General features: G+C 37.1%; 1 protein-coding gene and 1 long non-coding RNA gene across 3 annotated transcripts in view; one reads left to right on the plus strand and one right to left on the minus strand.

The window, feature by feature from the left end:
• Positions 1-322: 322 nt before the first annotated feature.
• LOC134653004 (uncharacterized) lies at positions 323-672 on the plus strand. Its single transcript, XR_010097229.1, has 2 exons — positions 323-389; positions 539-672. It is a non-coding gene; the product is annotated as an uncharacterized LOC134653004 (long non-coding RNA).
• The window catches only part of LOC134652960 (serine/arginine repetitive matrix protein 2), a 148,857-nt gene continuing 134,381 nt past the window's right edge, over positions 641-15,116 (minus strand). For both annotated transcript variants that reach the window (XM_063508204.1, XM_063508203.1), the window contains 2 exons: positions 5,140-6,358; positions 641-2,171 (listed from right to left, as the gene is read on the minus strand). In XM_063508204.1, coding sequence (XP_063364274.1) covers positions 980-2,171; positions 5,140-6,358 — 2,411 coding nt within the window. In that variant the 3' untranslated portion in view covers positions 641-979. The remainder of the gene's footprint in view (positions 2,172-5,139; positions 6,359-15,116) is intronic.

Genomic DNA, 15,116 nt, shown 5'->3' on the forward strand with positions numbered 1-15,116 from the left:
TTTATTTCATGATATTTAATTAATTGTCTCACAGTTTTCAAGAACATCCCAAGGTTTGGCTTTGTACTGAGTTATATGAGTCATCGAACATTTGTTCAAATAAAATACAATGGTTTAGTGCGTATTAACACGTTATATTTATTGATACATTTTTATTAAAAATCCTAATTTTAATACTAAAATATGGACTTGTTTAAAAAGTCATTTGTTTAAAGAAAAATTTATACACACGTCAACAAAATTGCTATAGACGAACTGCTTGGATAAGTCAAAGGTCGCAGCAAAAGCTGCAGGTGTCGGGGTGTAACTGCAACACAACTGCTTTTTTATCTGCAATGCTTCAAGGAGTCCGTTTATTAAAAATATTATAACCTGATATTAAAATGACAGTTTAATGTCAGCTCCCACGGCTCATATATGAGCCAGAACGCTTATGGTGACGTCATATTGTGGGATTCGACAGGTTAATCTGTCAGCTCCCACGGCTCATATATGAGCCAGAACGCTTATGGTGATGTCATATCGTGAGATTCGACAGGTTAATCCCATTTTTCTCATACATGAGGGATTCTAGGTGGGTTTGAGTAACAAGTTATATAAAACACAGATGTAAGTGAGTTGCTAGCTGACATTGCAATCGTTATTATCTACTTACACCACCTGACAATTAATCATAAAAATATTGTTTATGGTCACAGCTAAAAAAATAGCTTCAGTTTTAAATTAGAAAACTACGACTATTTATTTATATAAAAATTCGTTACAATGGACGGAATTAGACAAGATTTAATAGTAATAACATTAGTAAAGCTTTATATGACTTTTTACACGACACAGCTTACATAGATACAGTTAACAGTTTTAATAATATAGTTAACGTCGCTGATTAGAACTTAACGAAAGCGTTTAAAGACTCAGTCTGCGTTTGACTTTACAATTCGTAAATAAAATGGCATGCATGAAAATTCCATAAGTGTTTCTAATAATCTCTAATTTTCTCCATTACTCTGTAGTTGCTTCTCCTCCGCTCGCTTGTATAACCATTCTTAGACTCGTATCCCACCGGAGACGATCGTATGCCATTCTCGATGTACTTGACGTTCGACAAACTCGACAAAGGCTCGCCTTTGTAACCGCGGCTCTTCGTTACCGAGTTCACTTCCCGTGATTCGATAATCTCTTTTGACCGACCGTCTCTTGAAGGTAAAATTTTCTTACTCACTGTTTCTACTGTGTCTGTGATACTAGGTCGCTCGGGGTCGCCTGTACGCGTCGTATACCTGTAAGTTTCCGAATAGTTGTCACTGCTGTTACTGCCCCGGCGAATGGCAGGGGACTTCAAACGCGTTTCCAAACGGGATACGAACGGACTTGTTTCTCTGTTCAATGACTCTGTTTTATACACAGGTATTTTACGCTCTTCGGATATTCTTTCCTTATAATGTGGTGAAGGAGTATAACGAGATGATAGTCTGCTGCCATCTGACTCATCCTCTGCGTGCAATGTCTGGTATAAATCTGGTGCCCGCTCCCGGAGTCCTTTGAGGAATATCTTCTTTTTGTCCATCTCGTCGTACGATTTAGAGTATCCGTTGGTGTGTCCATTACTAATTGGAGTGGTTTTACCATAGCGAGCCCCGAATAGACCATCCCGTCTGCGTTCTGTTTCACGAGACACGGCATCAGCAAGATCACGCTGACTTCTGTTGATAATTGACACGATACCAGGACTCTTGAGTTGTTCAGGAGTTTCATCTAGCCGACTGAGGTGGGGATTAGATTTATACATGGTTGAGTAGTTTCTGTTCATTCCAGATATGTAGCGTGGGTGGGTGTCCTGTTCAGGAGCGCCCATAGCAAAACTCTTGCTCCTGTTTAACGCCTTGTAGGTCCGAGCCGGTTTAGCTGGACCTGGCGGATAACCGTTGACCTTGACGTCCGGTGAGGTTGTCACGTGAGAGACGTTGACTGCGCTACTGGACCTCTTGCTCGGCGTCAGTCTGTGCCAGTACTTGTTAGAACTGGGCTTTTCGGCGGATTTCTCCTTGCGCTCGTGTAGCTTGCGCGGCAGCGTCTGTGCGCTGCGCGAGTAATCTTCCTCGGGCTCGCTGTTCGGATTCAATCGACTAGTTGAATGACTGAATCGACCCAATGTGCTCGAGAATTGGACTCTGTAAAAAACGAATTGCTCTATAAATCATTTGTTTTTTGCAAGCCTAAACCTTACAAAGACTAAGTTGATTGTTGACAAGACGTTCTGAGCCCACGTACGATGTTTATTATCTCTCTCGTGTCGCAAAAACTCGCACACTAATAATTGGATTTAATGGGGAATCTCCACCTACGCGCCTAATGACCGTGCTTTGTTTAGATGCGTACTTGGCTCAACACCGGTGTCGTTAAGCGATGGTACCTACGCCCGTATCTGACCCAAAACAATTTACCATGCCGTCACGTACGTACTACCTTCAACTATACAACTTGATTGCAAATATTAGGACCCATTAGTGTAGTAAACGTGAACCACTATTGTGCAGGTAGGTATATAAAGCAGAGATAACCCAGTAAAATAGCTTCACTAAATTGAATAGCGCGTAGTATTGTAGTTATTCAGTATTTATATAAAGTTAACCGCTGCGCCGCACGTTGCATGATACAAATCACGTGTAGTTTGAATAATTGCATTGCAAACGACCACGTACTCTTTGTGTAGGTCTGTCGGAAAATTTTATTGGTATCGTTAACACTAATTTGTTATATTAGGTACTAGGTATGATATTGGTATGATATTGATCATACCTAGTACCAATATACATATATCTTTTCAATGTATATGAGCTTTGATGGTAGTAGGTACCTGAGTGAGCTTTACAGTATGCATTTACTTTTTTTTATAGGAAATATGTTAGGGTAGGTACTTGATAGTTGTAATGTGAATTCAGAATAATTTATAAACAATTTTTACAATTCCATTTTTATATTGACATTATGACAGGTGCAATCAACCGATTGAATTCCAATCAGTTATTTTATATTCCGCAAAGATAATTGTAGCAAACTAATTTGCATGCGGTCAACCCACACCTATACAGGTAGGTATACCTACAGCTGTTGTTTACTGCGTACATTTCCTAGACGTGAGTAAGATTGTCGCGGACATTACGCCTTTAAATCGTTCATAAGAGCCCACCAACGTGAACACTAACGCCACTGCTAAATAATCGTGATTATTTCAATTAAACGAAAGATTTACAAAAAAGGGGGCCGCTACGTACTGTATCTAGTATTAAAGTACCTTTTGAATACATCAAACTAGTTTCTATGTTGCTGGATTCGTCAATCTATAAACTCAAAACAAAAACGGCCGTTTTAACTTTGGACGCATAGATTGACGAATCCAACAACATAGAAACTAGTTTAATGTATTCAAAAGGTACTTTAAAAAAAGATACAGTACGTAACGGCCCCCTTTTTTTAAATATACTTATTTCGTTAAATTTAAATAATCACGATTATTTAGTTTGGCGCTAGTGTGCACGTTGATGGGCTCTTAAGAAACCGCCTGATCAAGCAGGAGTGAGTCAGCGTTCGTCAACTAAATAAGGGTTTCTTTGTAAATAAAATGCTCATTTGCCCTTACTTGGCGATCCACGGACGCGTATCGAAAAGGCAAGATATGCCGGAACGCCGCTGATTGAAATGACGCCGCAGTTTGATTGATTCAAAAGGTTGTGCAATTATAATGGCGCTTGGATATTTAAAAAAATCATTTCTGCCTTTGTTCTTGATGACTGATTAGATGGAATAAGTTGACGATGATGATTTTTATATTGATTAGGTTTAATAACACTTATTTTTTGAACTGTATTATAGTCTTATAAAACATCAACATTTGGTTTTATAATTAAATTTAAACAATTTAATATCTTATGTCCTTTCCCAAAACTAAAACTATAATATTTAGAATCAAAATTTCTTAAAAATCGGTTCTGCGGTTCAAGCGTGAAAAGGAAACTGACAGAAAAAGTAAAAAACCGTGCTACTTTCGCTTTTATAAAATTGACAGGGTCTAATTTTATAATCAAAATCGAACTACTAGTTTAAATAAATGCTATGTACATAAGGTAAACGTACTAGTGCTCGTCACGGTCCCATTACATGTCATCTTTAAACTTAAGTCATTGTCAATTAATAGAGGTGACAGCAGGGTGTCATCTATTACGCATTAGCATGTCGAGCACTAGTACGTTTAGTGTTTACCTTTTATTTACACTATTTACAGGATTTAAAATCACATTTTATTTTAGAAAAAAAATCACAAAAAAATATCATAACATTATTTTGACGTCAAAATATCGGAGCTTCCTTGAACATCGGAAGCTCGAATGTATACTAATAATTAGTATGTAATTTGGTCAGCGTCTGTTGCACAATCTTTAAGAGATCCTTAGAAAGTTGGCAATATACCTTTTTCGGTGCGAACAATCGTCTAGTACCTAACTATCTAGTTTGAGTTTGCACAATGTTTCTAAAAGAATACGCCTGGTTACTCTAAATTGGCTAAAGAGACTAGGTCTCTTAGACGTTATGGCATTTGCTTTATATAACAAATTCAATAAGATTTCCAGTCTGAGAGATACAACGTAAATGTGAAGACAAGCTAACTTTTTTAAAGTTTATTTTGTAATAAGTTAAAGATTTCTTTTTTTTTCTTTATGAATTTAATACATTTTTTTTCTACTTGGGAAATATTTATAATATAATCAACTCAAAAAAGTAACCTGGTTAGATGTTATTGCTCGAGATTTGACAATGTTTATTATCTAAAGCCCCGCATTATTGATAGGCTATGATTTACTGATGTTATTAGGATATAACGTGCTATTCTATTAGTTGGGCCCTAAAATTCGCCATATATGTATTCTAATGCGAAACATAAAGGCATCATAATTAAAGTAGCGTCGTGGGCGGAGTTATCGATAGGCGTCCGGACAAGCTTCTATTTAAGATTTAATTGATGTTTTGTTTGAATATCACAGGATTGATGCTATCATAAATGAAGGTCTCTTTGCCTAAGTTATAAGAAAACTTATAAACTCTTGCTTTGTTTTCTTTATGAATGTGTGGGTGTGGACTTACCTATCTCTGTGGTCACGGCTGTCGTTGTTGGCGGCGCGTCTCGGACTGCCCTCGTACTTGTGCTCGCGGCCGTAGATGCTGGGCGCGAAGGGGTCCTCGCCGAGGTAGTACCGGTGCGGCGGCGCGGCGGGGGGCGCCAACTCTCCGCCGTACTGGCGATACGTCCGCGAGGAATGCTCCGGCGACGGCGTGCGTGAGTTGCGCCACCGCGCGCGTCTCTCTGCGGACGCCGATCGGATTTTCCCAACTAACTTCCTAATCGAGTTGCCGATCGCCGACCCGACTGATTTCCGCGCCGGCGAGGGACGGCGGCTATTCTCCGCAAAACGGGTCTTTTGATTCTGCTTGCGCTCGTCTCGCTCCCGCCGCCTGGGAGGGGTGCGATCCCTGTCAGAACTTCCGCGCCGCTCCCTTGGCGGGGAATAATCCGGCGGCGGCTCCGTGGTTCCTTCCTCACGGCTGTCGCGCGATCTTCCTGAATTTTCATTGCGGGATGAACTTCTATAGCCACTGTCGTAGCGATTTTCTTCGGAAAGTCGCTGCTGCTGTTTCGAGTGCCGTTTCCTTTCGGGGGCGACCGGCGGCCGGTAATCATCTTCGACGGATGGTTCGCGGTATGCGCGGTCGACTTCTAAAGGACGGAACGGCGAGCCGCGAGGCGGACTGTGCATGGTCGACGACGATACGTAGGCGGAGTCGTCGCGCGAGGGCGGATGACGGCGGCCGATAGGCGATGTCCTTCCCTGGGGCAAATCTCGCTTTCCGTACACATGTCTCGGAGAAGATCCGTTTAACTGATCATCACTAGTATAAGGAGAGCGCACTGCTGGTGGAGAAGGGGATGAACTGCGGGGCTCAGGCATTATAGGTTTACTGGCCCGCCGTTGTGACCAATCTGCTACACCCTTGAAGTATCCGCCGGTTCTGTTCACTACCGGGGCTGGCCGTTCGTCTGAGGGCGTCGATGACTTAGTTTTCCTCAAAACTCGGTCACCGTACACGGGTGGTGGGGGTTGAGCTGTCTTTCCGTAATATTCCTCTTCATCTGCTTTCTTTACGTAATAGGCTTCGGGTCGTCGTCCTATTTCTTCGGCGATAGAGTCATGCGAGGACCGCGATTCACTTCCGAAATGGCTTTCAAGCCACTTGGATGTCTCCTTTTTGCGTGTTTCTTCCTCAACATCGAAGTCCAGGGGGCGTTTGTAGTCCTTGTCGAGTTCTGAAAGCAAAGATCGCGGTGAGTGATCACGGACAGTGAGATCGATAGTGGGTGCGCGACGCGGGCGCTCGCGCACGGTGCCGCGGCAGAATGCCCGATTAACCGCATCCTCACACATGCTAGCCATGGCGTAATCGTTCAGTCAATATATTTGCCAAACTTGTGAAGGTCAATGCGATGCAAAGACTTTACTTAACTGGTATGAGATAGTACTGGTAAGTTATTCACTGAATAATAATTTCTGGGTCACTATTTGTTTTGTGTTTACAGTGTTATGTAACAGTATACCGTGAACAAGACGTGTAGAATGTAGTACGGTGAAATGAAAAGGGACATGAACTCATGAATAACCGACTAGCTGACATTATTCTCAACTTGATTAATAAATACTAAAAGTGACGGACCGCTTCAATTATGTTTAAGATTACTCTGAAATAAAATATCTTATAATTTCATTTTTAAATACATACCTACCTATTTATTTATTATACGAAAGGGACAAAATGAGAACAATTTCTGTCTATCCAAATTCTAATGGTTAATCCACAAACATCTACGAAACCTAAGTAAGTACCTATATAATGAGATTATACAAATTGGTCTCAAGCTAGGTTCTTTTGTCGGACAAACAGACATGTATCTAGGGATATTTTGACAATAAACTGCGAGTTACAATTTGAGAAGTCTAGACACAGGTGACACTGTAATGCCTCCCTCATTAAATTTCAGCATAAGCCGTTACGGGTTTACGCCTGTCAAATAAAACTGTAACTTGGCATTTTGAGTGCTGCCGACTAAATAAGCGCAGCGCAGCTACTATTAAAGTGAATATTGTCGCAATCGTTTTTAATAGACAAAAGGAAAATCTCTCTTTTGGTAAAGAAAAATTACTGTATGTCTAATAACGGAAAACGTACAATCGATCTTGTTCGTAATATTAATATTACCAACAGTGATTATTTTTAGCATGATGGATATTAGACCGGACATTACACACCGGTTTAATAACACCAGTTTCACTATTTGAAAGAAATAACCAAATAAATTGATATTTTATAGTTATGAACTACTTAGTATTTTAACCACCTTGGCATTTAAATTAGTGTGATAAGCGACGATTAGTGAATGTGAAGTTTTGTCACTTACACAAGGTTAAAATTTTCGTTTTTGCTTCTCAAGTATGTTCTGTGCAATAAAAATTACTTTTATTATTCTAGACATCGAAACAAAAACAAAACGTTTCAATTACCTTTAAATTTATCGTTTAATCAAAACATCGATGCAAATAAAGTAAAATCTCGCACGTGACCTCAGTATGCAATCATGACCATAACGGCTTAAGTGGTTTGTTTTGCAGATGTTTATATGCTTTTTTGGCTTATACTGGAAGCTGCGTAGGCCCAATGGCTCGCCTTATGCGGCCAGCAGATGGACAAGTGGTTTAAATGCCCACTTTGGTCCTCGCCGAGGCTTGTCATTTTATGCGCAGTACGTAATTATGTGAAACAATGCGATTTTCACCGCTTGGAGAAGGAGAAATCCTGCAGAAAGCAAGCAGTTAATATGTAAATGAATATAGCCTCTGCCACTGAAAATCTAAGAATTTACTTTAAGTAAGTATAACGAGTTTTCTGGTTTTCGTTTATCTGGTTAGTTATGTACTTAATAGTGTTTGGCAGAGAGAATTATGATCTCCACTTGTTTAATGTTTAAAAGGCAAGATTGCGTTACAATTTCTAAAGAGGTAGGTACTTATAAGTAAGTAGATCAATATCTCTTGAGACCAGTCAGTTATTTTTAATCGATTGCACACCTTCTAATTAACAAAATGTCATCTCAATCAAACCAGATGGGCTGCTCGTGTTCATCAAGCAACAGTTTTCAGTGTTGCAACTGTTAGGCAGATTAAAGAAGCAAATATTGACGTGCCCACTCTACAATCGAGGATTGTTTGTATAGTCAACGTCATTGTGTACATTTTTGTCCTTCATTCCTTTCGCCGTAAGGCTTTTAAAGTTTAGATTTTCTAATAAAACCTACGCAATGGTTAAAGTACAATTAAGCACCCAATATCAATAGCAATCAATAGCAACGTACGCCTTTGTTGTACCAATATTATTTAAAATACTTTTTATATTAATAATCAGTAGAAAAGTATAATAAGTATGTCATAACAACAGCAACAACTATTGGATTACCAGTTTTAATTCGGAATTATTAAGGATATTATGGTAAAATATAATGCCTAGTTTTTCTGTGAATGTTACGGCTGTTATGCATTGTGGGGCAAAATCGTCGTCAGTTATCGCGAAGCCAATGATACAGCACTCTAATTTTTAGTACAAAAAAATCTAACAAAGAACTGCACAAGATCTGTGATAAACGTAATGACTACATAGTTTGTTTAATTTCCACCCACGGTCTACTTAATTAAACACCATACGCGGATCAATGCAATCTACTTAAACCAGCAATAAACTACTAGATCTTGGAGCGTGTTAGGTAAATATAAACATACTGCTAACGCATTTTGGAGCCAGTATGTTGTTGTCAATTCTGTGAATTTTGTTAATTTATTATTCTACATTGAATTGATTTCATATCATAAATTAAACCTACATACATAGATAGATCGGTGCAAATTCCAACATTGAAATGACATGTGATTTAAAAAATAATGGGTCGACAATTATTCCCATCCTGTAGCCAAATATAATAACTTACTAGCATCAAAATGGAAGATACTTACCTATAATTATAAGCCAAATTCAAAGCTGTCACCTACTGGAAATCCATTTGTCCCATCTCGTAAGTAGATTCAAAATAAAATAAATCGGTCTCAGTAATATTACTTACATATTTTTTACAGGTTATTTATTTCTTATATCTACTTAAATTCTTAAATAAAATGTGAACAAAATATTATAGGTACTTTTACCAACATTTATTTTCTTTCACATTCTAGTAAACGTTTTGAAACTGAATTGTAGTGGACGGACGGACTGGAGGGGTACAAGCAAAAAGCAACTGTTGTCAGGTCTCGTTTGTGCCACGCGTTACATCGGATTCCAGCACACATTCTTCTACACAACGCGACAAAGGCGACAGTTTGCTCACTGAACTGACCATAGATAAACCGACTATCGAATTCGGTTGACTAATTAACAATGAAAGTAGAGTCTCGTTTAAACGGCGAATAAAACTTAAACACTTTTAAAGCCATGCGTCCACCATATTTGCATTTGATTTATGGTCGACGAACGGGCTTTTTCATTTCAATTAAAGTGAAATAAAGTTGCGCAGTGTTTAAATGAATATCCGGAAACATGAATTAACTTTGCTAGTTGATAACACTAAAATGTGCAAAATTATACAAAAATATTCGTTAAAAGAATTAAAATAAAGTATTTTATTTGTACCTAACAAACGTGTTAGTAAACGAGTATAGACTGTAATTCTTTTTTGAAACGTTTTCATTTCAATTAGGTAAATGTAAATAAAATTGCACAGTAATGATATAATTTAACAGTTACGAGCTACTAATTAATACCCTACATGGAGCCAATAAGAAAATATTATATTTTATTGTTTATTAAACTGTATATGAAAGGTTTCCTGTTTAAGAATGTCCTTGCCATCGCATATTTGCTCGTCAAAATTAAAATCAACATGACAAAGATTTAAAAACTAAAGATAGGATAGGCCAGTTCGTATAATGCCGAGCGAATATGCGCACCAAGGAACATGTGCACAAACGTGATTTGCGCACCATCAAACTGACCCCCATAGTAGTGTCCGGTACTTAAGTCACGTCTTTACGAAGTTCTCCGAAACATGTCGCGCGAGTGACTTAAAACAAGTGAGTCTAAACCGTAAAATTATTCAATATATATACGGCAATAAAACATTATTCAACTAAGTATCAACAATAAAAAAACAATAGGTAGGCCTATGTATGTATATACGATAGGTACCTACCTACTGTAACAAATAAATAAATTCCTACATAATCGTTACAAATTTATTCTTCGAGCAATCCTTAGAATTCCGGTCCTTTTTCAACGCCTCTGTCTTATTCAAAACTCACAATTCGTCATACAAGTTAGCAATCAATCAAGTTGTTATACTACTTTAGTTGGAACGGAAACTGTCGCAGCAAGGTCGGAATATGTAACATTGCCTTAATAGGATGCACTTGCGTTCAGTATGGACACAAGAGGCAGTTTATACTTTAATCATTGTATCTATTAATAATGTAACATTCAATAGCAATATAATAACATAACCTAGCAATAGTAGTGAGATAAGTAGGTAACATAGCAAAACGTGCTGAATGTTAGTTAGTGCAAATTAGTGTACTTACCCACGTTTTGACATGCGTTTCTGATAATTAAAAACTAAAAGATTTAAAAACGAAAATTATCACTTTTAATTACACGATCATTATTATGCATATTGTTTCAGTAAATTAATTAAAGTTTATTCCCTGGAATTTGACTTTAAGTATCAGAAGTATTATCGTCAAAGCTAAACAACAGAGAACTGGAGACGGAAGGCTAATAGTATGCTTTTGTCTTGTTAATTAATTGAATTGTCGAACAATTGACAATCACTGTATCGTTTAGCGGGCTAAATGTGAACAGCTTAAGTTCGAATTTACTAAGCGACCCATGCTAAAATATGTCGGAGATATTGCATAGGTTTGATAATTACTTTCGAGTTACATTTACACTCAACTGACAAAAAAAAACATGATTATTTAAATTAAAATAGTTATTTCAAATCTTTCACATTATATTATGTAAGTATTAAATTACTTGTAAGTATAAAAGTAGGTAATTTAAAAAGTCTGTGTATACCTACTCGTAGCTGTTTATGTTCATTTTTCCAGGTCTTGTCCTAGTTCCTAATTAAGTAAGTTATATTTATTAGCACAAGAAATTAACAAATTATCATAAAAATTAACAAAATGTAATAACAAAAATTCATTAGGACGAACAGAAATATTAAGGGATTTAGTTGATTTGTATTTCAGTAAAAAGAGTCAACCTATGTTTTAACAATTGTTTATTATTTCGTTTAATAGCAAGTTTTATGGAATAACTATTATTTATTTACACGTATAATAACTGTGTTGATATATCAATGCAAAATATCGATTAAATTTAAACTATACCTTACCTATTAGTTTTTAACAGACAGAGCATAAACTTCATATTGTATTAAATAGATATTAAAATGTAAATAGGTAGTCTAACTACAATGTAACTAACTAGGTACGTGAATTACGTGATTGAATGAGCACTAAAACCGCCCGTGTACAGACTTACCTTGGGTCTGAAAGTGACTTATTTAAACCAATTATCCTTGTGACAGACTAACGCACAATGTGCAGATGCCGCGGTGAATGAGTAGAGTAGAGGCAAGCCGTTGTTGGAGCGGCGGTCCTATCCGGCTAGGATGTCCGAGAAAAAAGCAACGCGGAAGTTTGAAGAAGCGAAATTAAAGGCAATTACGGCCTCCTATTAGCCTAGTTGGTAGTGACCCTGCCTACGAAGCTGGGGGTCGTGGGTTCTAATACTGGCTAGGGCACACATTTGTGTTTTTATCACGAATAGCTGTTGCTCGGTTATGGATATGCTTGGAACTTTTGCTACGAGTAGTATACTGTGGTTCTAGAATCTAATATGGACCAAAATAATTTTCAAAGTAAAACTCAATTTATGAAGAATAGAGTTACTGTGTGAGACAGGCTACTAATCTCCAAGCAATTAGCTAGCAAGAAGAAAAAATGTACCTATAGTAAAAAAAATATCCGAACCAATTATCCCTTCAGATGGCATAGGTACGTAATTTTAGAGTTGTTGGAATTATAACTTTGAGTCAATTAATTAAATTTCAAGTTTTAATGCGCCAGGTAAAAATAACCAACTAACCATATAGTACGTAAGTTAGTGAATCTTGAGCATTGGCCATGTTCCGGCGGACGGCCATGATTACCGGCGTGGCACGGGAGTAACCGGATATCGGACGGACACGCTTGGTCGGTGGATGTAACCATGCTGGACGTAAGTACAATTACACCAATGTAATTAAATTATTGTATGTAAGGAGTAGAGAAACTTGGGCCAGGATAGAAAAGCCATTTTAGATATCCGTACGTATGGTCCGGTTTGCTAATGGCCCGGTATCCGCCAATTTTATTGTTATTTATACACGTAACGCACGCAATTAAAATAATGTATGAACAAAGCCATTACGTTTCTCAATAGCAATGAAAATCGGTCACTTTGTATAATAGTAAAATTCAAGCTAATTTTATGAGAATTTAGTTGTGTCAGTGAGTATTTTCGTGGCCTTCCTTTCATGGCAAATATGTGCCTCATTTTTTTAGCACCTAACAAAGTTCGTAGTTACGAAAACAACTTATGATTTTTAAGATACTCATCAGAAAGACGAGATTAGCTTTACAAAAATATTTTATCATAGACATGTTATACAGTCCCGTTTTCGACTCTTAGTCCAATTTCGTAAATTATATATTCTTATTGGAGGATTTAAGAAGTTTAGTTGTATGTTTTTAGGCCCACTATGTAGAATAATGTAGTCTGATTGAAATCTAACAAGACATTAACATTGTTTACGTTTTTTTTACCAGAATTGTAAATGAATCTGCAGCTATTAGTTAAACATGATTTAAACAAAACACGTTTATCTATTTACTGTAACATCAAAATAACATAATTATTTATTGTCTACAAGGTTATGGCGTGGAGTTAAAATATTTCATTTTTTCCTGATTGTTTGTTTAAGTTTAGTTAAGATTATCGTTCGATTTACATGGATATAGGGTTTGCATCCGGATCCGGAATGTATGAAATTATCCGGATCTGGATCCGGATACGCGGATCTTCCCATACATTTCGGATCCGTCGTGCAAACCCTACATGGATACAAATCCACCATTCAAGGTCGACCACTGTAGTGGACAAATTGAGGCCTATTAACATAATGGTAAGCTGAGTATAGCCTAACGTGTAAGCAAATTTTTAAGGAGTACTAATTTGGGCACGCAAAAAAGCTGTCGGTGACACTTTAAAAGTGATTTTTCATATTCGGTTTGACCTTAGACTGTCAAAGCGTGAATTTTACATATTTGGAATTGTCCAAATATTTAGATTTTAGGTGGGATAGTGATGAACCGGAATTTAATATATGTATTATTGATTAAACGTTAACTTCGGCCATAGTTGTAATGGGTTTCTGGTCTGTTGAGGGTATTATAAAGCCACAAATGTTTAGTGTTATGTTTAGCAGTTCCACTGATTATGTGTTAAAATTGTTAAATATCAAACGGTGTCGCCATCTACACGAGAAATAGACCAAAGGTATGGTACCTATGGCGCCATCTATACGAGCATATTTTTTTCTTGATTTTCCGAGTCACGTTTTTTTTCTTAGACTGTACTTATCTTATACGGAGTTACATATATGTATCTTAGGTTAAAGTTACTGAAAGACTATATGGCATAGATCTGATAGCCTTCAATTCAATTTGATTGTTCATATATATTTTGCCAGCTGACTGTACAATAGAAATGAGCACCACGTTCTATATAATAGGCAGGCCCTTCTCTCGTTAGGTAACTACATTACAATGAATTCGGGAAGGTTAAATGTCGTATGCCCGCAATAGATTACGGACGTCCCGATCCCACTAATCACTTGTAAAATTAACCGGCTATACAGAGAGGCACTTAGGTACGGACCTTTATTAAGTATTCATCTATTACGTTAAGTAGTAATGTAAGTACGTAAGTAGTTGCTTAAATTCAAATAGTCGTGTCTGTTGAAGTGCAATATGTTAAAAGTGCCTACTTAATCGGAGCATTCGGCTCATCTTTTAGGCTGTAAAGATTTTTTTATAATTTTGAATTTATTGCCCATTAAATTATAGTATTTTATGCAACCGTTGTTTAAGAGAGGTCAAAAAAGGCGAGTGGCGTGAGTAACAATTTGAGGCGAAGCCGAAAATTGTTAATAAAGACGCCACGAGTATTTTTTGACTCAGTTAAACAACGTTACATACAATACTTTTTCTACGACTAAGCACTTAGGTACTTTGAAATAAAATTGTAAATACAAATATTTTTCATTCAAGAAGTAGCAAAGAATGGAGGGTACGGGCGGGAAAAGAATGAATGAAATTAAAAAAACATGTCTATGGTTCACTCATCTGTCAGAGATGACAATTAAAATTAGGTTGGCAACAATGTATTTCATACAATATTTTTTAAGTGGTGATTACACGAAGTATCGTAAAAGTGCCAAAAAGATACTGCGTGTATGCACAAATACTTTTTTGGGGAATAGACTAAAGACTTGTCTTGACAACTATAAGATAGGAGTTTAAAGGTGTATTCACGGCCCTTTAAATGACAAATAAAGTACGGGAGTAGAAAAAAATATGAATAGCGGCTTAACGTCTTAGGGCACTCTTTGCAAGTCAATCAGGTAGACAGAATAATTTAGTGTGCATGAAAATAGATATGTCACCGTAAAATTGTAAACACTCGTCATATTATAATCTCGCTAGTTACATTATAAACTGACGGTAGGGAGATTATAATCTAACCTAACCTAACCTACGTTAGATTATAAACTAACGGGTTCACAATCTTACGGTGTCAGATACAAAATCTGTGACTCAACACAAACCAAAACGTGCATAATTACATTAATTACATAAGTATATATT

Source organism: Cydia amplana, chromosome 12 (assembly GCF_948474715.1).
Source record: "Cydia amplana chromosome 12, ilCydAmpl1.1, whole genome shotgun sequence".
In the NCBI taxonomy this organism is placed as follows: Eukaryota; Metazoa; Arthropoda; class Insecta; order Lepidoptera; family Tortricidae; genus Cydia; species Cydia amplana.